This window comes from Drosophila suzukii, chromosome 3 (assembly GCF_043229965.1).
Source record: "Drosophila suzukii chromosome 3, CBGP_Dsuzu_IsoJpt1.0, whole genome shotgun sequence".
In the NCBI taxonomy this organism is placed as follows: domain Eukaryota; kingdom Metazoa; phylum Arthropoda; class Insecta; order Diptera; family Drosophilidae; genus Drosophila; species Drosophila suzukii.
The window spans coordinates 19,095,548-19,119,565 of record NC_092082.1 but is presented as its reverse complement, the minus strand read 5'-3'; the positions used below and the strand labels follow the sequence as shown (position 1 = coordinate 19,119,565).

Sequence of the window (24,018 nt, the reverse complement as noted above, 5' to 3'; positions counted from 1 at the left end):
TCCCCAAACAAATAATTCGGGGATGTGTGTCCAACTCCTGGTGTCATTTTCTTTTTCTGATTTCGATATGGTAATTTTGGATTTTTTTTCCGATGCCGTCGGCCAAACATTTGATACTTGACGGTGGGAGTGGGGTACTGTCTGTTCTCATTATTAGTATTTGACTCCCAGTTGAGTTTTAGATTACAGGCAATTGTTGCCAAATTGAAAAAACGAATAGAAGGACTTGAACACATATTAACTCTAACCCTGGGTTATTCTATAAAATAAAATGTATCAATTTCTGAAAATAAAGGGAATATAAAATGAGCCTAGATTTTAATCTGAATAATTTTATTGGTTTTTTAAAATGTAAGCAAGTTAATTTTATGTGTGTCTTTCCCTAAATGATACGTTTTTTCTATGGATATAAAATTTGAATTTGGAAAAATTTTAAATATATTTTTTATGTTTATAAAATGTGCACCTGCTAATCGCGGCTACCTCCGTCACCAATCACTTAAATTAAATTTGCAGAACCTTTTTTTTCGCGCGGGGACACCCTTGTCAGTTGGGCAATTAAATTCAGCATGACTTTAATTATATTTCAACAAATTTTAATAAGGCACCGTCGTCCTTCTTCTATATACAAAATATAATTCCCTTTTTATAAATGCTGGTGAAAGGGAAGAAAAAATTGTTAACAACTTCAATTAAATTATCAACTTTCAGCACGCAGAAGTCTCGACCGATGGGCGAGGTCAGAAAAAATTGGCCGCTGAAAAACTTTTTCGGTCGAGTTTTAACTCAATTTGACTGCGGAAAAGTTTTCCTTCTTCTCATTTTTCCTGGAATCGCTTAACGCGGCTTAATTGTGGTCACAGGTGTTGAGGGCAAAATTTTTATCGTTCTGTTCACAGTTTACAAAAAAATGGTGTACTTACAGAGGGAAAATAGAGGGTGGGCGACTTAAAAGGCAAAAGGGAGGTTGGCTCATTTCGTTTAAGACAATTTTTATGACCTTTACGACTATTTGCCGAGTCGTTGCATTGGATTGGCTTTGATTGCGTTTATGGCTCTAAGCTTCTTGGGCCAGAAATAAAATTCCTCAATTTATTTGTTTGTCTTAGCCACATAAAAAAGCGAGAACCCGCTTTTGACTGCTCTCTTTCCGGTAATTTGATATTGCTTGCAACCCTTTTTGTTCCTTTGGCTGGAGGCCAGAATCCTTAGCGCGCTTTTCAGCGTTGTGCGTTTTTTAATTGCTTGAAATTTAATATTTTTCGGCGGGTCTCGATGTTTGTTTTATTTTATGCTAATTATATTCGTATGCAACGCCAAGCAGTCTCTGTTTTTATCTTCCCCACTTTGGCTGAGTTTTTTCCAAAAAGCCAATTATAAAATTTCATTTTTGCACTCTTCGCTTTTCAGTTTGTTATTGAAAATAGCTTTTGGCGTTGGTAATCCGATAGGCGCAATTAGCAGGCGAGTCAGGGGAGGTCAGACGAGATGAGAATTTAATAACAATAAGCAGATTGCCGGATTGTTACCACATAAGTGCAGCTTAAAGTTAAGGGACAGCATTCAACCAACCTCATTTCAATTTGTAACTCTTGCTGCATTTTATTTTTTTTACAATTGTTAATCATAATCTTATTGGCGTTCGTAATATCAGCTTACTGAAAGGCATACTGGAATAAAAATAAAAAGATATCACTTAAATATAAGGCTATTTTTATTTGGCTGAGTAAGGATGAAAGTTTCGTCACATATTTATATTTATTTTAACTTATTTTTGAGGAAAACTTTAAATTTGTGATATATACAAGCCTGGAAATCTTTAAAAACTAAAATATGTCATGAAGTTTTGGATTTTACGAAAAGTATGCTAATATAATAGATAACCATTTTACGAAAGCACTCATTTATCTACTTAATTTTATCTACATGTAGGTATACGTTTTTCGGTTCAATATACAAATGGTGACCCCAACCTAAATTTTTAAGAACAATATAAGCCAAAGGTCTCTAGAACAAAGTAAAACCAGGTAGTCAATCCTCTTCCAAAATGCACACACCTATTTATATTTATGAGTTGACCCGAGTCGAGCATCGCGAGTGCATTATAATTCAATAATTTCCGCACTCGCTTGGCGCCAGGATTTTTTAATTGCTTTTCAATAACGTGGGAGAAGGACGGGGGGAGGACAGGATGTCCTGCGTGGAGCCTGTTCAGGCGCTGATAAGCCGCAGGATAATCATCAGCATGGCCAACGCGTTAAAATGCTGAAAAATTCATACGTATGGGGCTGAAATATTTACGAAGCGAATTAAAAAGCGCGCTAATGCAATTCACTTGGCCAGCGCTAATTTAAATTTTTAAGTGGCCCTGCAATATGCGAAAATAAAAATTTGAAAAAGAGCAATTTGCATTTGCAAAACCGAACTTGTATATACGCTCAAATTTATATGAGAATAATATTTAATATCGAATTGTTTCCGATGTGTTAATAAGATTTAATACAAAAATAAAGTGGTTATTGATTTATTTTTAATATATATTTTGTTTTGTAAAATTAAATTCCCAATTATTTTCATTAAGTTCTTTATTGGTTAGCCATGCAAAAATTCGAATTCCTTACAAACTGGATAGCAAAATTATGATTCCCTATTCGAAATACCCTTTAGGTCGTCCCATAAAAGAGCAACGCTTGGCTGCCGCTGACGATGTGTGGTATGCAACAAATTGTTGCATGGCCTTTCAAACTAATGTCCGTAGCTGTCTCCCTCTCTGTCTATCCCGTATCACTCTCTCTTTCCCTCCCACTTGGTGGGTGGGCAACAATGTTGTGTTAATGTTTACACATGTCCATGACACGACCACAATGAACACGATACCAGAGCAGGCTCCATTCCGGTCCCGTTTTCAGGACACACCAGACCTTACACAGGCAGAATATGTGATCCAAAACTAACAATCCATAACTAAAAAAATTCAATTTGTTTTTATATAATAAGTAGACGTATGATATTATGTGAAAACATTTTTTAAACATCTACTTTTCCCCGATTCTTCATTGGTTAAAAAGTTATGGAAATTAGCCCAACTTGATAAAGGTAAAAATAAATTTTTTAATAAAAAAAGGTTTAACCAATCAATTATTTCTGAAATTACATATAGTCCACCATCTAATAACCTCTTTGACCTGAATTTACATATGTACCTCAATTATATTAATAAGTAAGATATAAGTTTGTTTATATATCTTAAAACTTTACTTGATTTTTATTATTTAAATGCAATTAAACATTAAAAGTAAAACAAATATTATAATTCTAATTAATAGAACCCTATAAATTAAATCGGCAAATAAGGATACTTTTCTAACAAACCAATAAATAAAAGGTATTTGCATTACTCTCTGCATTAAACCAATAAATAAAAGGTATTTGCATTACTCTCTGCAAATAACTTTTATTTATTGGTTTGTAACCTCTAAGTTAATATAATGAAAAAGGCAATATTTTAAATCATCCTTTTTACAACCGTAAACAATTTCTTACAGATTTTTAGAGTGTTCCCCCTTTATCACAGTGCACCCGACCAAGCCAATTCAATCCAATCCAGCCGGGTCTGTCCATAAAGTGCATCAGTTGCGCTGCATTGCACTTTGGAGTTCGGTTGAGCTGAGTGGAGTGGAGTGCCTCAAAATGCATCGTGTCTGTTCGGGTGTCGATAGCAGGCCTTAATTAAAATTAACATTTTTTGCACAAAACTTAACAGGTCCTTTTTACATTGTGGGGCTACGCTTTTAGGCCAGAGTTAACTCAATTTGGGCGCCCTGGACACTGGAGAATCGCTGGGGATGTGGCATCGTATGTGTGTTCAGAGGGGGCCTCTATCTTCTATGCCACATTTCTATTGATTCTGATGATGGTTATTTAATTTGGAGCGTCAAGTGTGCGTTATTGATGCGAACCGGAGAGGCTTTGAGTGCATTTGCCGTTTTAATAGCCTGCGGCTGTTAGGAGGGTTTCGTTTTATGATTTCAACAGGCAGGGGAATAATTCTAACGTGTCCAGGACTTAGGAATGGAATGAGTGGTGAATGTAGATGTTTTTTATTTTTATGATAGGCAAAAAATTCTGGTAGATTCTTACACCTTGAGGCTTTGGTAGGACGATAGATTTTACAGTTCAACGATTAATTTTGTTAATTACTACTACTACTTACTATTGTATGCAAAAATGAGTCCACAAATTAATGTTTTCGATGTAAAATAAAACAAATAAAAAAGTTTTAAATTGTATTGGATGTTTGTCATATGATAGTATTTTTAAGGGATTAGTGGGACGTTTTGTGTTTTTTTTCCAATAATATGTTAAAGAGAAACAAATGTTGATGCCTAATAACTAATTTGTTAGCTGACTATTGTGTACAGATATTTTTTATTGATCTATTAGTCTATTTGTGTTCCTTTTGTTTTAATGTACGACCTTATCAGGATTCTATTTAAGAGTTTGTTTAACTTTACAATTTGCATGTCAAGCCGAGCTGGGTTTTCCCCATAATCCTGCAAAAAACGACATTTATCCACCGAAGGCGAAACGCGCATATAACCATATTTAATAACCGGCTCATATTTCCACATAGTTTATTTAACTTTTTGCGAAAATGCATTTCCGCGGCAGTCGCGAGCAGCCGCCGGCGTCAGGGGGTTAAAGTGGTGATGCGGGGTAAGAGCTGTGTGCAGGTCTGCATGGGTAAATATCAATATTTACACCTTTAATTAAAAACGCTAACAAGGTTATTTAGTATGTTGTAGATGGGGAAAAGAAGAGGGGGAGGGAGTGGGGTATTGGCCAGGAAATCTGGCAGGAAGTCAGCCGTGGCCGTTCAACTGAAGCTCGGTTACCACGCCGGCACTCTCCGTTCGCTTATTTTCTACCCCTTCTGCCGCGGCCGGAAAAGCTTTTAAGCGAAAATGCCAAAATGAAAATGTAAAATTCATTTTTCATTCACTTGTTTAACTTTAAATTAATGCACTATGTGCAGTGCAGGCTCATTTGGGTGGGAACATAAGGATAAAATGTAAAAGTACGGACGAACTACAAATAATAAACATCCAAATAATAATGAAAGAGCCAACTTATTTTCATTAATATATTTTTACTATTTTCCAGAATAACAAAAATGTTCGTTCCCAATGATACGTTGTTTATTAATTTTATTGTGCTGGAAAATATAATTATTTTTTTAAAAGCCCTTCCTAGCCAGTATAATCGTAAGTTCACCCAATGTCAGCCCTTAGACCCACATTAAATAAAAGCCTGTGCAACAAACAGACTAACTCATTACATTACATTCATTCATTCATTCAAAAATAAAATGAATATGTACCAATCAACTTTCATTCAGCCTACACTATACTATATTTTTCTTTTACAAAATCATTTTTACTAATCAGAAATAGCTCTGTATGAGCTTAACAGATAGAAGTGTTAAACAGCAAAGGGATCGACGGGCTTAGAGGGAATTAGTCATCCATTGGTCAGGACTCACTCGGTACTTTGGTGACCCCGACTGCCACTCCATGACTGCAATTGTGTGCCTAAAATATTTGTCATATTGCACGTGCCACCGAAGGCTGCATCGCCGCCCACAGCGCGAGGTGGTGACATTAAAATCCAGAACTCCGCTGCATGTCGTTTAATTAAAAAATGCCCCAAAAGCATTTACCCAAACCAAGGGATTTGCTTAAAAGGGCAAAAAACCAATGCAACCATTGATGCAGTATCAAAAGGGATGTGTGCATTTTAATGAAAACGGAAACCAAATAATCAGCAAGTGACAATCTCCTAGGGTGGTGGTCAAGCTCAGATGGTATAATACCGCACGGAGAAAAAATATATGTAATCTTAAAATAAATAAATAGCTTTTAAATTAATTTTACATATTTTAGATCTTAAAAAATTTTATAATAATATTACCATGTTTTCCAATTTTTTTTTATAAATTATGTTAATTATATTACCTTGTTTTCAAATTTTCTGATTCTTTATTGATTATTTGAAATGGACCATCTCTTAAAAAATGTTGTATTTTAAGATACATATATGTGAGATTTACATATGTTATTACTTGATGCATTAGTATCTTTTCTCTTATTGATAATGTTGGTTCGATCTTTTTTCCAGTGCATGTCTGAACAAAGCGCCAGTGCGAATTGAGAAAAGTGCAACCCGTGGAGCGTATGAATTTAATGATTTAATCGCAGACCCCCGCCCCTTTTGGGCCACGCCTTGTTGACACTGCATGCGTGTCAAGAGAATTTGTCAAAAAATGCAACCGCCGTCGGCGGCCTCAGGGGAAATTGGACAAAGCCAAGTGGACTTGGTCGCAGTGGAGCGGGCCTAGGGTTGCACTTGGCCAAGTTATTGACTTTGTGTCTCTGCCAAATCCTGGCATGTGGTCAACATTTAAGTGTAATTAATGCCCGCGGCCAGTCGCCGGTTGCATTTCATTCGATCTCAGCCCGCGGAAGCTGGAATATGAAAGCCAAATATTGCGCTTAATTTGATTAGCGTGTCTGCGCCCAGATTCCGATTGCATTTTTCGGTTTTATTTGTGCATCCCAGCCCGCGGCCATTATTCCTTCCGCAATTTTCCTCTTCCGGTGAGAGCCTTTTCTTTATTATTTTTTTCATACCCGGATTTTACAATTCAGAATATACGATTTTTCGCATCGAAGATAAAATATATATTTTGTAGAGATCAATCTATGAGAGCTACAATGAATTGTTTTAAGCTCTTCTCTAAAACTGAGACACAAGCATTTGAATAAAGAAAATTGGTTGATTAAATTATTATATTAAGTCATTGTTACGGTATTTTATTTGTTCCTAGGATCCATAAACTTAATTAATTATATTTCTTAGTATATTGTGGTAGTCATGAAAATATCTTAAACGCTAAGAAAAAAAATTGTTTTTGGATCCAATACCAACTTTTCCTTTATAATTTCTTGAAAGTAAAGTTTTATTTTAAACTCAAGCAATTTAACATTTAACATGAATCCCTGGGGACTTTTGCCTTCGTTCAGTTCCCTCGTTTTAATTTTCTCAGGAGGTGGTCGCTAATCGAAAGTGTTTCTACTTTGGTAATTAATAGTTCTCCAACATCAGAAACTTTCAAACACTTTGAACTCTTGGAAACTGTATGCAAATGTGCCATCAAGTTCAGTTCCCCTTCTTAGCTGATTTTCTTAGGCGGGCAAATTGAATTTACCTTGGGTCCGCTGAAAGGTATTCCATTTCCATAGTTTCTATTAACCCCTGCATGTCCCGTGGGGCCTTTGACGCCTCGTGTGTGAAGCATAATTACAGGGACTAGTCAAGTTCTTCAATTAAAATTTATTTGGGATTCGTGATGGGATGACTTATGTGAAAAGTGTGTGGGTTCCTTTTAGTTTTCACGTCAAAGTAGTAAAGTTTTGGTCGCGGTTCGATGCGGTTTTGTGCGATTTTTAAGCCTTTGTGCCACTGACAAGCCAATTAATAATGATTTGTGGTCAGTTTGTGTAAAAGAGTTGTCGAATTCTGAAATTACAATATATATGGCCTTAACGCGAATAAACGAATAAAAACCTATTTCAAGTGTAATATTATCTTTATTATTAATTGATTAATAACTAAAAATTCTTGGACTAAACATTTTAGGGGAGAGATCTGCAGGTTGGACCTTTCTGTAAATTGCTCCTGTCAACTATCTGCAATTCATGCAAATGTCATTTGATAACACAACTTATGGTAATAAAAATGCCAGGCTCAAGTCGAAAAAACGTTAAAAGCTTTAAATATAAATGCAAAAAGGCTGCAAGCATAAGTTATTGAACTCTTTATAACACCCATAACTTTTGAAATATATTTGGAATAGGATCTGAAAATAAAAACCTGTACCTCGATACAACTTAGACACATTATTATCCACTGTTGAAAAAAATCACTTAACTTTCCCTCGGCTAAAAAAAGGCTGGTAACCATATCGAACACACTTTCATGCCAAAGTATCCAACAAAAAAGGAGCAAAAACCCATGGCAGTCATAATGATGACACACTTACCACATAAACCGCACGCACCACATATAACCACCACCGGATCCACTGAGAGTGGTGCCAAACGCCCAACGAAAGGGTGGGGCGAAAGCGCCATACAGCCGGGGAAAACCCCGAAAAAGGGTTGGCAACTGGAAAGGCTTTCGCAGCTACAGAACTGCCACTAAAATGCACGCTAATGAGTTTCAATTACGACCAACTGACAAGATGGGACGCTGTGAAACAGTTTTTATTTTTATTGACATGGCATTTGTGTCCCACACCCTGGGTTCCATTTCCCCCGGTTGTTTTCGGTGTCGTCGCTTCTGTTGTCAATTTGCGTAAAATTTTTGTCCTTTTTTTGAGTGTTTGTTTGTCGCTACTTTGATTGAAACTAAACGACGAGCTGAGCTGCGGCTGAAGGTGTGGCCATGGGGAAAATGGGGAAGGGGTTTGGATCGAGTGCTTGATTTTAATTAAATTCTCATTCCCGCAAAGTGCGGCACAAGCAGCTGAGGCCTTCCTAGCCAACCTCATCGTCCTTTCGTCCTGTGGCATCAATGGCCTCTACTCTGCATCTGTTCGTCACTTGTCATTCCGATTTCGGGTTGCACTAAACCAAGGGAGTACTAGGGTTATAAAGTCGTGTTGATCTTGACTAAACTGTAATTTATTAGTAAATTAAATAAAAAAAATTTTAAAAAATATATTCTTATTTAATCACAAGAATCAATAAAAAATGTATAAACTTTAAAATGTATTAAGAGGTGTTATTTTCATCATAAAGAAGGAGTGTTTTTAATGTAGGCATATTTTATATTTTTTAAATATCCTTGCGTGAAGTCTAAGCTTACATTACATTGAGTTCAGCTAAAACATTTCTCCAACAAAAAAAGTTCGGATCTAAAGTCAATATATATCCTATAAATATTTTCTTCAGTATTTAATCACTTAACAATGCTTAATGTTAGATGTTATAAGTAACATATTATTTTAAATAAATACAAAAAATATTGATATTTCATTTAATCAAATATTTTATTAGAAAGGGATATCTTTACTCGCTATACTTACGAAAGTACACGCCTACTTCAAAAGTAAGCGGACCAATTACACTTATTTTCAAAAACCATTGAATCTTGTTGAATTTTTGAATAGTATACAGCCTATTCGGTGTTAAAAAGTATCCATTCGCTGTCCTTGCTTTTTAAAATCGTAAACTTTTATGATTACAAGGGCCCTAGTGCGTTGGGTGTTGTCGCTTACTTTGTGGCCTGGAGTCGGTGTTGCCATTGCCATTGGCACATGTTACAGCGGGCGAGAGCCATCTAAATGGTTATGGCGCCGTGCATTTTAAATAATTAATGGCCGAGTTGAGGACGAGTGGAGTTCCAGTGCACAGTGCACACAAACCCAAGCTCAAAACAGGAGCAGCCATCTCGACGGGGGCGCCACAAATGTAATAAAAATGTTGGGCCAAAACTTTGACCAAGAAGCCGACAACGAAGCTGAAGTTTTCCTGACTTTGGCCAAAATTCGACTCGACTGCATTTCAATTCCCAAACGATTATAAACTACCGACCGTTTGCAAATTTAATTTACAACTGCACAAAGTGAACACACCGCAACAAGAGCTCGGAGCGAAGTTTTTACTTTGTTAAAGTCGAAGGGCAGACTTTTATTTGCCACCTACACAACAACTTTGGCCAGAGGGTCAGTTTGCAGCTGGAGCTCCTGGAATTAGCTGCTAACTGGGAAATATATATGCACTCGGAAAAACCAGCCTAAGGATATAAAAATATAAATATTTGCAAAAAATAAGAAATGTTCTATCCGCATACTTTTTATTTGATTAAAAAATTAACAAGCAAATGTAATAAACGGTTCCTAGTTTATGTATCTATATGGTAAAAATTCCATAGAATTTTAAATTAAAGAAAATATAATATATTTCAGAATTATCATGGTTTTCTGCAAATTGTACATTATGTATTTCCAAAAAATATTTTCTTTTGAAATTATTTCCTAAATGTTATGTAAGTACAGCTCTTCTATAATTTTTAAAATTATTTAAATTTTCTTAGGCACTGGAAACCTTTTTAAATAATTAACTACGATTTTTTTTCTTGGTGTGAGATATAGCAGCAAAGTTTCCTGAAACAGGAAATTATGTTTATTATTACTTTGGCACACACACTTTGGACTCCAAGTGGCCAAAAGCTTCTCCCCGAACAATATGCAAATGCGCAGCAGCCAAGGAGCCTCAGAAGACTCAAAGAGGAGTGCCCCAATACCGCCTTCACCCATTGCCGAAAACTCCAAATTTAAATTAATAAGACGGGGCAGGATCGCCCAGCTGGATGAGCTTCGTTAGCCCGTGGAGCATCATCATCAGCAGCGCGTCCTCCTCCTTGGAGTGCACACTAAATTGCACTTTAATTGCACTTTAGGCGAGAGCCAGTCGATGGGAAAAACTCAAAAGTTTGTTTCCCTTCCACCAGGAAACATTTTCGGCCATTGTCTGAATGGGGTGCAGACGGGAAATTGGTAATCATCATAAATAAGTGATTCAAATTAATTAAATTCAGTTTTGCGACAGAATTATTTGCCAGGAGAGCCATAATCGAAGTGTTGGTAAAGAGTTCAGCCTTTAAGTTTATGGAAAATGAAGCCTAACATTCAAAATTATTTAGTTAAAAATGGTAGTACATATTTTCAAATACATGGAGTCAAATTTGTAAGCCATAGTATTAAAACATATTTCCATTTAAGGACAAATTTTTAGGAACCTTTATTGAAAATATATTTATTTTGCTTGCCTATAATTTTACTATACATTTAAACACAGATATACAAAATGTTTATTTTGTACTTTAAATGTTTTTTTTAGCAAATTTATATAGAAGATCCGTGGAATCAACTTAGCTCCACTTGGTCCAATTCAAGTTTAGCCTCCATAGTCGGCGCCTGTTTGTCATTATGCCTAATGCCCCTCAGCCACTTGATATATTCCTCCGGAATCCCGGTTTCCTTGGCTCCCTTTACCAGGGCCTTAAGATATGTTTTCGAGGGCTGACGATCGAGGGGAATATTTTCCTGGACACCATCGGCATGCAGTTCTGATTGGGGCTGATTTGTCAGGTGACAGGTGATACTGGAATCGGTGGTCAACGAGTGAACGGGAACGCTTATCGGAATGTATATGCCATTGGACACACCTTCCTGACTGAGAAAATTAAATTGTATTAGATATTCTTAGGCAAGATTTGAAAAAAACTTACTCATCTAAATCCTTGAGGTTGCACATATCAATCTCCCAAATGGATCCGTAGACATGGGATCCTTGAGTTGGTACGATTGTGGCGGGAGCCCCCAGCCAGGTTTTCGAGGCTGTGTGAAAGTCCAGCCGAAAGTTCTAAGGAGTAAATAATTTTTATATTAAATTAAGTGTTATCTTTTAAAGCTTTTTTATCTTATTAAGCAGAGGTTAATTATTATAATGTCTTATAACAATTAAAGGATCTTGATTTGAAGGATATATAGCTTTGATAAAGAGCATTTTGTTACACCACTTTTATCCCAAATTAAATAATGGAAACCATGTTCGGAAAGTCCCAATATAAATACAATTTTTCATACCTCTAGTTTTCCGGCCCCAATTCTTTTAGCAGTGGGATTTTGTATGTGAATCCGACTGGCCAGCATATTACTACCGAAACCGAAATAAAAGAACTTACTGGCCATATTTATGCAAAAAGTGGATCTGAAACTAAAAAAAGATGGTGAGTAAAATGATGAATGATCGGCGAACAAGAGCCCAAGCCATTATATATATATAAAATAATAATAATAATAATAATAATAATAATAATAATAATAATAATAAACACGAGATGTTTTCAACTCATTTAAGTTTTGTGAGCACCGGAAGCCGTTTATTGTTCAATGCACCTCAAACTGTGCACTGCTTAGGCAAGCAGTTAATAATATGGTTGAAGTCTTGGCTACGACCAAAAACACATATTGACATGCCCAGCTGTTTAAAAGCTTTTCGTCGTAAATCAAAACAGCTGTTCACCACAATAAATATGTTTTAATAAACGCCGTCGATGTGCATTCTTTCTGCTATTTTTCTAATAAAATAAATCAATGTAGTTCTGCTTTACCTTTTGAACACCCAAGTGGTAGGTACACGTCAACTTATACTAAACAAAAATTTTGTTTACACGTTTCGGACGGACGGATGGAAGGCAACTGATTAGAATGATACATTTTATGAGTTTTTAGTAGTAGCAAAAGAGATAAAGCCAATAAAAAGCTTGAATATCTTCTTCTTTTTGGAGGGTTTGAATCTTAATAATCGGTTGGGTAAAGCACTAAGATCGTAAACTACATCGTAACGTTAAGCCAAGACTTAATCCAAAACTGTATGTAACGTCATATCCAGCTCAGAAAAATTATGACTCATGTTTATGAAGAGGAAGAACACTTGGCGCCTTAATTCAAAAATATTTCATTTTTGAGCTTGATAAAAGTGTAGGAACAGAGAAGAACGAGAATGGATAATATTATCCACTAATTAATTAGGTGTCCTTAACTATTTCAAATTGCCTATGATTGGGTCCTGTTTTGCGGAGTCCAATTTTTTATTTATCTTTTTAAAATTGTTGCGACCTCTGGGATAAGTCACATAGCTGCTAACAACCAACAAAGCAACATTTAGAGAACCGTCATATTTTCTTATCTTTCCAAAAAGTCTTTTTAAGCTAGGCATATTTAGGATTAGGTTTTAATAAGTGCACGTATGTTTTTCGTGTATGCTTTTTTTGAGAACAGAATCGAGGTTTTTTTTTATATGTTTACTTTATTTTTGATCAATTGCTTAACTTTTGGATTTGAAAATAAAAATTCCTCTGCAAGAGTGTAATTTAGAGTGCGACATTCTGTAATTCCAGTTTTTGCTCCATTGCTCTGTTCACGTGACCATTGTGCTTGATGCTCCTTAACCGCCGCACATAATCCTCCGGAATGGAGCTCTCGATAGCGCCCTTAACCAGGCATTGCAGATATGTTCTCGAGGGCTGACGGGATGCAGGAACAGAGTCCCTCGACAGCTCATAGAGATTGCTCTCCGGCTGTTTGGTCAGTAGATAGGCTCGGGCAGGAGTTAGCTCAGAGTCACCTCGGAGTTTCACATAAACGGTGCGGGGCTCATAGATGCCCAGATGGACGCCTTCTTGGCTGGAAAAGGGTAAGCAAAATATAAACCTTGGTAACTTATGATCTCCGAGTCTCTTAAAAAATGTGAATTTGCATGAAAAATAATATACGAGGGCAGTTTGATAAGTACTTAGCCTCGAATTGGGCTACGAACTGCTACCCCATCCACCATATTCTCCAGATTTGGCCCCGTGTGACTTCTTTTTGTTTCCAAACTTGAGAAAGTCATTCGCTGCACAGAAATTTGCGTCGAATGAGGAGGTCGTCGCCGCCACAGAGGCCTATTTTGCAGACCTCGAGAAAACGTATTTTTCAGACGGGTTAAAGAAGTTGGAGCATCGCTGGGTCAAGGGTATCCAGCTAAAAGGAGATTATGTTGAGAAATAAATCGCCACTTCCAAATTTTTCGTTTTTCTTTTGGAGGCTAAGTACTTATCGGACCACCCTCGTACATTATATTTTATTTAATAATAATTTAATTTTTATGATAAAAAAAGTATTAAAAAGGGAAAAGAAAATATTAAATTGAAGTATAATATATTAAGATTTTTTTTTGGCTGGGTCATAGAATAGCAGCTTAGGTATATTCTGTTCTGTTTATTCTGTTTAATACCTACTTGTCTATATCCGGCAGGTTTGCGAGGTCTATCTCCCAGAGGGTTCCCCACGCACTGTCTCCCTGGGTGGGGACAATGGTGCCCACGGCTCCTCCCCACCGATCCGAGATGAAGGCGAAGTCCAACCGGTAATCGGAAAGCAGGGCGGGACCAATTCTAACCGCCGTGGGGTTCTGGATGTGGATCCTCTTGGCCAGCATATTGCTCCCAAACCCGAAGTAGAGGAACGTATTGCCCCGCACCTCTGGCAGATTCGAGGTGGCATTATCACCTGCGATGCTCTGACTTTGAGAGTAGGGGAGACCCAGCAGCAGACAGGTGACGACACCGATAAGACATTCACGATGCATTATGATGTGAGTATTTGTTTTGATTGACACGACCAAGTGATTCGATCTGGCTGGAGGCTGAACGACTACTGCGCCTTTAAATCATCTTTCAGTATGTCTGTCTTGAAGACTTCTCTTCTATTTGTTGGTGTCCCAAAAGTCTGGCACGCTTTTTATTTTAGTCGGTTAAAAATAGCTCGTAAAATGTCTGAGTATTTATTAAACTAATTAACATACTTATTGTATTGATAAACTTTTTTGTTTAATTCTGAAACGCATATTCTAATAGATTATGAGTCAACATTAGCTGAGCGAGAGAGTATCAACATTTGTGTTTGTTAGTAAAAAATCGCTTATCGCAACATCTCAATTGTTCTTTTGTAATGCAATCAGTGAGAGGAGGCTTTGAAAACGTATCTTGATATCACCGAATGTTAGACAAGTATTTATTTAGTATATTTTTGATTGTGCATATAATATTTAAAGATTTCATATCATATAAAATGATTTAAACTTCTTTGTTGATTTTGGTAATTTAAATGTATTTTGTCTGGCTCAAGTCAAGTCGAAAATATGTTTTGAAATAATTACTTTTATAATTAACGAGTATATTAACCTACCCGGGTTTTTTGTCGTACTTACGAATTTCGGCCGAGTTCAGTAAGCTATTTCTGTTTCAATCCCAAACATTAAATGAATCAGTTACATTTTCTTATCAAAACATAACGAGTAATAAAATCAGGTCATAATTAACTATTATTATTACAGCACACAAACATGTTTATTTGAAAAAATGTTACATTATCATTTTATGAATCGTATTTAAGAGTTTCGCCAAATTACAGTAGTGAAAACTAGTATAATTTTAATAAAATAAAATTTTAGCTAAATTAACATACTAAATACAGAGTTTCTTTTTATTTGCTATCCTTGATGCTTCTTGCCCAACAATTTTATTTTTCAAGCAAATTGTCGAAATTGAAGAAAACACATGGGCATCGACCATCACCAGAAACCGAATCGTTTGGCTTTCGATTTCAATATTTGGTGACATGATGGCAACATACACATCATGGGAAAATGGGGGACAATTTGCGTCTGTTTGTTCGGGGCGCCGCAGTGACAGGCGTTTGGCGCGCGAATGTATGCGAATTTATTTAAATGATTTTTACGATTTTATTGCGGAATTTGTTGCATGTTCTCGATGGATGTTGGTGCTGCTTGCGGCGGAACTTTGGCCAGTTTGACATGGTTTCTGACCAAAACCATAACCAAATCCAGATCAGAACAGGACAGGCGACAGGAGTTGAATGCGTTAAGAGGTCTGACATGGTCGCCATGACAGCTGCACTTTGTGGTGATTTATGAGTTTGACTGGAAATGCCAGGTGGAAAAACGAATTTTAAATAATGACAGCTACATGTTTTATAAATGTTACTAAAAATTAAAATGGATAATTTGTAGCAATGTTAGTTGAGGGGTGTTTCTGTAACATTTATATATTTTTATATTAATAATATTATTTAATAATATTCTTCACCGTTCATAATGGATTTACCGTTAAAAATGGATTTTAAAATCATTTCTTCAACAAAACAAGTTAAGGGTTGCCTTTCCACGACTCTTAACATTTATTACAAGCTGTTTTAAATGTGTGTGGATATGGTGATTTGTACTTTAACAAAATTATAACTATAAGTTAACTATTAAAACAGATTCTGGTTAATGTTCACTTAAATTTACCTTACGTATTTTGTAAGCAAGCAAATATGGTTCAAACATCTGTCAGTTGCTTGCATTTATCTATTGATGTTCACTTGAAGAAAAATAATATTACATTGCTGATTGCAGATAAAGCCCGAGTTATCCTTTCCAGCCACTCGAGAACGTCACTTAAGTGGGTTAATTTACGGCCCAACTTGCCGCAAATCATTCAATTGGCTGCCTCGTCTTAGACCTTATGACCTGATGGCCAAACAAAAACAGGCGCCGGCATAAATATTCATACATGCGTGTTGTCCCGGGGGTCCCTTTCACCCGGTAAATCCTTGTCATTGTCCTCGTATCTTGGCTTATTTTCACGCACACATGAGCACGTAAAGAGCACAAATGATCACGGCATCGTCATCCGAAATCATCATTATCCTCAGCGGCTTTGGGGGCAAACAGAGCGAAAACATACATGTTTACTGGCAAAACATATCTATACCTCCGGCATATTCATAGATACTCGAAACGCACGTAATTTGAATATGCCGCCATTCCCGGCACTCGATGCCATCGAAATGCCAACTGTGGAGTCATCATTTATTTCTCTCACCTGCCGCTAGTTTTTGTCATGTAAATATCGCACATCAAGTGTCTTTCGTTTCTTTTTCAGTCGTACAAAAAGGGGGAAAAAAGACACCCACATACAGACAGCAGCCATATGATAAATGGATTTTCCGCCTCCACGAACTTTGGATGTCGCATGCAGCACTTGGCTGTACTCGTTTGCCTTCCTCATTTAAAGTTTGGCGCGCAAAAGTTTCACGCTTTTATGCACGTCCACGTTGCGTATACGTACTCGAATATCTGTGCATAAGCATATTTTATGCGCTCCATTCTTTTGTGCTGCGAATCGATTGTAAGTTTGATGGCATCGCCAATAGATGATAAATAACACTCATTTTGGAAATGGGTTTTGATTCAGCAGTTTTGAAAAGGATTACATAGAGTTATATTGCAAAAATGTGCAGCATGTTCCAGCCTTCAGATTAAAACAATTTTAACAGAATATTTCAATGTTAATAGGTTTTAATATTTAACAGCTAAAGGATATTTGGTAAAATTTAACTAAAAAATATTTTATCATTTTATATAACATTTAAATATAAAAAACTATTTGGAACATTACTTACTTTTAAGTCCGTCAAGCACTTTAAAGTATCAACAGTCTAAATGAACTTTAACTATTAAGGCAACGATCATTTTGATCAAATCAAATAAAGCCTTTTGCTATTCAATTAGAATCCAAATTAAACTTGTTATACTCTGCTCTTGGCATTATGTCAATTAAATGTACTCCTAAAAGTGCAGCTTAAGCAAATTAAATATTTAACAAAGCGTGAATGGATCAATTAACTGAAATTCCGCAGTGATGCAAATACCATAAAAGTTATTTGCATTTCATTTATTTGTTTTTTGCACAGTTTTAATTAATTTTTAATGTTCAGCAAAGGCGGCAGCGAAACAATCAAACAGAAATTGTCGATTTATGGTAATTGTTGTGCGAACCGAAATCCGCAAAGGATTCACCACGTGTCCGGGTATGGATGAGTGTTCGATTGGGTGTATCTATGAAATGAATTTCCAACACGAGTTTGCCATTAAAATGATTGAGCCGCAAACCAAAGAATCCACAATAAACATCCGCCCAAATTGCCAAGTAAACGGATTAAATTTCCGTTTCCGATATGCAAAGCGGTAAAGAGATTTTGGATTGTCAAAAGCTTTCGAATACTCTGATGATTCCATTTTGCTTGTTGTGCAAGTCTGCAATAAACTCAAAAAAATCTGACAAAGACAAAAATCTGACAAATCTTTGCAAGAGTTTTTAATTTGAAGTCATTTGGAAAATCATTTTGTGCTTAAAAAAAAACTAAATAATTTTGTAGTATCACTTTAATGGCATATTATTGGCTTAAAATAAAGTTAAAGAAAGAAACTATATTTGTTAGTTAATACTTACCTCATAGTAAAACCCATCTTTAATCCAACACTAGCATGTTATTCATCCTTCGGTGAGGGTATAATTATGAGAAAAGAGCCCTGAAAGATTTCGTAATCAATTTAAGCGCTTGAAAAACCAACAAGGACTCGAGAACCGTTGGCAAGTCACGTTGTTTGATATCTGCCGGCACACGGCGCAGCTCCTTGATGTGTGCTCTTGTCACAGGGAAAAGTTTTCGGCAGGTTCGCAGGCCAAATATTTGCCTGGGAAATTCGCAAGCTCGAGGGAAAGGAAAGCAAACATGTGGTAAAAAGAACATGTTTTTGTGGCTTAGCTCAAAAAAATATGTATTTTTGGTTAAGAAAATGCACCAAGGCGGCGGTGATGTAAGACTTGAAGTGTGAGTGGTATGGGATTGACCTCAACTGAACTCACTTCGCCAATCAACGTCACTTCAGATGAAAACGGAGTGTGCGAGGCAAAGATTTCCATTTTTGTGCATATTCTTTCTATAAACGTAGCATACTCAAATTGCATTTTAACAAGTCAGTACCAGCAGGTAAAGCATGACCTTATTGTTTGGACATTATTAAATTTTCTTTAATTCAAGGAACTTACATAAGGTGCAGTTGTCAGATATTGTGTTGTATTCCTCAATTTTTTACTGAAGAATAGTGTAGTTATGTATATTCAACAAGGCCACAACCAAGCCGAAACAAGTTCACGACTGATTTCTGTGCCTAATGAGTACACTCAAAAAATATGGATTTAAAATTATTAATTAGCTACAAAATATGGAAATTTTAATTTAAATAATAATTTAAATTCATTTATAAATTGAATATAGCCTTTGTTTGAAACTCTGTCGGTGCTGGAACTAGGTATGATTTACAATAATTCGATCACAGAGTAGAGTAGAGTTTAAATCAAAAATGATGTTCTGATATATATGGTTTTTTGGGAATTTAAAAATATATTTTTATTTCCTTGAGTGTAGTAACGTCAGTAGTTCATTCAGAATGCTACGAAATGAAATCCAACTTCAACTCAAGTCGGGTTGACCCCATTACGCATACGCAGTGTGCGCCAGATAAGCATCCTCGCATCATCATAATCAGGCAACTCGAATCGAGGGCATCAGCATTATTAGCAACCCATCGCCAGCGCCGACAACAAAGTGATAAACTGCTCGACATCCAGGCATCAGGGAGTCAATTATATAATGATGCCTCGATATCTAGGTGGTTGTTGCTGTTGACCCGCCTGTTTCGCCTGACAAGCTCGTTAAAATTTATGTTTTGTTTGTGTTTCAGGGAAGCGGGGATCCAGAATGCCTCGCATGACGCACTCATTTGTGACGCCGTTCGCAGGACTTGACAGGATTCGGGATTCAAGGGGTTAGGGTCCAGCCCCAGTTGGCTGTGACAGGGAGCAACTGTCACAATAGCTGTCAATGCTTGGACATTTGTCGATGACCATAAAACAGAAGCTTAAATATTGGATCGCTTTCGAAAGGGGCCATTATGGAGCAGCACTTGAGGTGGAAATGGGAAGAATAATGTATATTGATATGAAAGCAAATGCAAGCGATTACAATAAAATTAGTCTTAGGAAGTTGAGAAAAGAGAAGGAATAAATTATAATTTACTCATTCAGTTTAAGTGGCACCAGCTTCTTCAAAATCTAACAGATTTTCATAGTTTTTAAATAAACCAAACATTAAATTTATTAAATATTATTTAATAATTTTATAACCAAGACCTATAATACCAACATTTAATCTTTGGTAACAACTCAATAGTATACTATTATCGACAACTTTTATTGACCAAATTATTTTAATTACCTGGCTAATTTTCTGAATACCTCTGTATCATATTAATTGAACATTGTGCCAACGTATATTTAATTAAGATATGATGAAAATATATAATATAAAAAGACAAAGAGGGTAAAAAATAAAGCTGAATTAAGATTCATACTGCCGAACAAAAAAACTTAAAATATCAATGTCGATTCCCACAGTATAATTTAAATTTAATGGAAAGCAAATATGGGCACGGATTGCTTACAATTATGGCTGTTAAATAAGAACGTTAATATAAAAAGGCAAAGTGGTTTAAAATCTGAAATATGAATTAGGATTGTTAGTGCCGAACAAAAAACTTAGAAAAACAATGTTTATTCACACCATATAATTAAAATTTAATGGAAAGCAATGATTATGTGATTGCTTTACTAAAATGTATTTGGGCATTTCAGCTTCTCAGTTATAAATATTTGATATAATTATTCTGCATTTCTTTGTGCCTATCCGGGATAGGGCCAGCAAACTTGGCGGATGTTACTGAAGTAATGCATTGGAGGGCAGGCCGCGTCCTTTGCTTCTTCTTGTGGGGACCGGGTGGCGACCTGTGCATCCACCACGCTGAGGACCAGGCCCAGGAAGATAAGCACACAGCCTTGGAGTAGGTTCATTTTGTCGGAAACAGTGGATGTGCTGATCGGTTTTGGGACGCAAGCGGCTATTTATACCCGGCTGAAGAGTTGCAAACCTCCAACCGAGCATGCGATTCGGATTTTTCAAGTAATATTGCGATTTTACGGTTGCCATTCAAGGTATTTTCGTAACATTCGGGAAGCTAATCACTTACGTAAGCTCTTCGCTGTAGTTTCACTTTTCACTGCTGACCTTTTCTGTTTGCCCGGCTCACTTGGCGTATGATTGATGGCAGCCAATCGAGCAGTCCAGAAACACATGCCCCATTTTTCTTCCTGCCCGAGCCCCTTCGGATCTCTTTAGTCTTCCTGGCCCATTTCAAATGCATTTCGGTTTAAATTTGTATGACAAGCAAATCGAGTTTCTTCATTGAAAAAACTAATTTAATTATCTGGTTGATTTAGCTTACTAACTCTGTATAACAGTAATTGAACTTTGTGCAAATACGTATATTTGAGGTATGCTTACAATTATGGCTGTCAAAAAAAAAAATGTTAATATAAAAAAACAAAGTGGTTAAAAATCTGAAATATGAATTAGGATTGTTGCTGCCGAACAAAAAACTTAGAATAACAATGTTTATTCACACCATATAATTGAAATTTAATGGAAAGCAAATATGGGCCGTAAGAACAGACACAAAAGCACTACAAATAATCAAGCGAAAAACTCTCATTCAGTCAGTAAATAATATTTGTACGCCAGCGGCAATCAGAAAAACGTTTTATTGGCTGTCCAAGGATTGCCCACAGATAATAGTAAATATTTGGAATAAAATCTGTGTTTGCCAGCCAGTTAACCGACTGAGTGCAGTGCAGAGCCCGCATTGAAATGCAATAAATCTGCGCCGAGCAGACTTTAACTTTCCCGATGAACAGCCCCATCGGGCTGTCTTTTCCCGGCTCCCAGATCCGGGTTTTCAGATTTCAGTTTCGACTGCACAATCCTCGGTTCCTAGGTTCGCAGGAAGAAGCCTGTGGGATCCTGCACATGTTTACATGACGTTGGCCTGACTGCATCGCGGCTGCATGCAAAATTAATAAGCCATAACAAGTTGGTTTATGCTGCGGCTTCCTGGGTCGGGGAAACCGTGCTCGTTCGGGGTGAATTAATTAACGAGCGATGCCGTGGCAGGAGGCACAAAGTTGTGCATCCAAGAAATCCCTTGCATGTCCTTGGCCACATTTCCTAGGAGCAATAATGTGCTGAAAGAATCTGCTGAAGCTCGTTGAAGTAATGGCCCATTGAGCCCACCAATTTACTCATAACCAAGTTTCTTAACCCATCAGAACTAACAGAAAAGATTTCCAGTGCAGACAGCTAAGTTTATGGGTAAAGTTAAGATCTTCAAATGGCACTTCTAGTAAGCATGATCATGTATGGGATGGTTCAGTTTAAATGTTTGCAGACATACTTCGCCTTTTTTAAAAAACAAGTATTATAAAAATAAGTATTTGTACGTGTCCCCCTAAATATTTACCATAATTATGTAGAAATGGCCTTGGCCAAATGCAGCGATAGAACTTAATTTACAAAGTTTTTATTACAATTTTTACATTATTCAAATGCTTATTAAGTTATTATATAATGATGACTGTGCAGCTTATTTTGCTGAACAACATAACTTGATTTGATTTAAGAACGATTTCAAGTTTACCATTTAAGAACGTTCGTGCTGAAAAAGTTCTTACATTGAGCACATTTTGGATTTAAATATCTGTCAGCTCTAATAATTCCCAACTGTTTATTCTGAAAGTGCTCGGTATATAAGGCGCATAAGTTACACAGTGTTAATGCCCGTGAGCGGCTAGCCGCAAGTAAACTTAAAATATTATTTGTTTAGATATATCTCGTTTATTTCCGTTTCGAATACTTATTCCTCCAACTATTGATTTAAGAATTATTCGTCCTTAAGTCATGCCTGCAATTTTCTTACTTTGTTAGTAAATCATTCTTGTTTTGAGTACATTTATGTCTAGACTTAAGAATTATTCATACTTGATTGTACACCGAAAGGTTCTGAAACCTATTCTTTTTGAACTTAAAAGTTCGTGCTGCATTTTGTTCACTGGCCCTGTATTTTTCATGCTTGTCGATGTTTTGACTCCGAAAATACTTTATTCAAAAACGAAATCATTGATTTTATTTCTGAGTGTACAATGTACACTGTTCAATGTATACACATATTACCCAACAATATAGAATCATCCGACCTCAATAAAGTATAATTATAGTATTATTGCTTTACTCCAATTTATTTGGGCATTTCAGCTTATCAGTTATAAATATTTGATATATTTATTCTGCATTTCTTTATGCCTATCCGGGCCCGGGCCAGCAAACGTTTTGGACCCTACTGAAGTAGCGCCCTGGACCGCAGGCCTTGTCCCATGCCATTTCTTGTGGGGATCGGGTGGCGACCTGTGCATCCACGACGCTGAGGACCAGGCCCAGGAAGAAAAGCACAAAGCCTTGGAGTACGTTCATCTTGTCGGAAACAGTGGATGTGTTGATCGGTTTTGGGACCCAAGCGGCTATTTATACCCGGCTCAAGAGTTGCAAACCTCCAGCCGAGCATGCGATTCGGATTTTCCAAGTGGCATTACGATTTTACGGTTGCCATTCAAGGTATTTTCGTGACATTCGGGAAGCTAATCACTTACGTAAGCTCTTCGCTGTAGTTTCACTTTTCACCGCTGACCTTTTCTGTTTGCCTGGCTCACTTGACGTATGCTTGATGGCAAATGTGCAGTGTAAACAAGCGAAACGAGCAGTCCACAAGCACACATTCACCATTTTTCTCCCCCTGCCTCTTCGGATCTCTCCAGTCTATCTGGCCCATTTCAATTACATTTCTATTTGAATTTGAATGCCAAGCGAATCTAGTTTCCCGGCGGGGGCCACGTCATCAGCTGTAATACTCCTCACTTACTTACTTAGTCACTTTCGTTTCCCACCCTTTGATTAACTGCCCAATGGAGAGAAATTGATACGCACTTTTCTTCTATTTGTTCGACTCAGAGAAAAGACCCAAAATGAGTGTCCCTTTTGAATGATTTGTCTACCTTTGCGTGGCAACTGATTCGGTTTTAAAGTTGTGACTTAGGTTATACAAATCTAAAGTACAGAGTATTCAATAATATCTCTTGCAGAGGCTAAAATGATTTCAGTCAGAAGTTAGCAACGAAGCGAAGGAGACGTTTTCGACCCCATAAAGTATATATATTCTTGATCAACATCACTTGACGAGTCGATCTAGCCAAGTCCGTCTGGACGTTTCTACGCAAACTAGTTTTTTAGTTCCAAAAATTGTATTCGGTTGCCCGAAGTTAACTTCCTTTCTTGTTTCATTTACTTTTAACTTACTTTACTTAGAATGTCTTTTTTGGATAGGGGATATTGATATGGAGTCAATTATAACACCAATTTTTATATTATTTTTTAGAACTTTTATGGTATAGTTAGAGTTAAAGAGCAAATGAAAAAGTTTTCACCTACTAGAATGAATAACGATTCACCCAAGTTTTTACTATTACTTATAAATGATCTTCATGTTAATGCCTTTA

General features: G+C 36.6%; 3 protein-coding genes across 3 annotated transcripts; all 3 read right to left on the bottom strand.

The window, feature by feature from the left end:
• Window positions 1-10,840: 10,840 nt before the first annotated feature.
• LOC118877427 (gamma-glutamylcyclotransferase) lies at window positions 10,841-12,392 on the bottom strand. Its single transcript, XM_036816204.3, has 4 exons — window positions 12,241-12,392; window positions 11,714-11,843; window positions 11,356-11,489; window positions 10,841-11,300 (listed from the first exon to the last, which is right to left on the bottom strand). The coding sequence occupies exons 2-4, from the start codon at window positions 11,816-11,818 to the stop codon at window positions 10,991-10,993; spliced, it is 549 nt and encodes a 182-aa protein (XP_036672099.3). The 5' UTR covers window positions 11,819-11,843; window positions 12,241-12,392; the 3' UTR covers window positions 10,841-10,990.
• Window positions 12,393-12,918: 526 nt separating this feature from the next.
• On the bottom strand, window positions 12,919-14,342 carry LOC108012216 (gamma-glutamylcyclotransferase). Its single transcript, XM_036816197.3, has 2 exons — window positions 13,912-14,342; window positions 12,919-13,315 (listed from the first exon to the last, which is right to left on the bottom strand). Exons 1-2 carry the CDS (start codon window positions 14,259-14,261, stop codon window positions 13,003-13,005), a joined length of 663 nt encoding a protein of 220 aa, XP_036672092.3. The 5' UTR covers window positions 14,262-14,342; the 3' UTR covers window positions 12,919-13,002.
• An 8,346-nt stretch (window positions 14,343-22,688) lies between these two features.
• LOC108017364 (uncharacterized) lies at window positions 22,689-22,962 on the bottom strand. Its single transcript, XM_017084388.3, has one exon. It carries the CDS (start codon window positions 22,937-22,939, stop codon window positions 22,772-22,774), a length of 168 nt encoding a protein of 55 aa, XP_016939877.2. The 5' UTR covers window positions 22,940-22,962; the 3' UTR covers window positions 22,689-22,771.
• Between the last annotated feature and the right edge of the window lie 1,056 nt (window positions 22,963-24,018).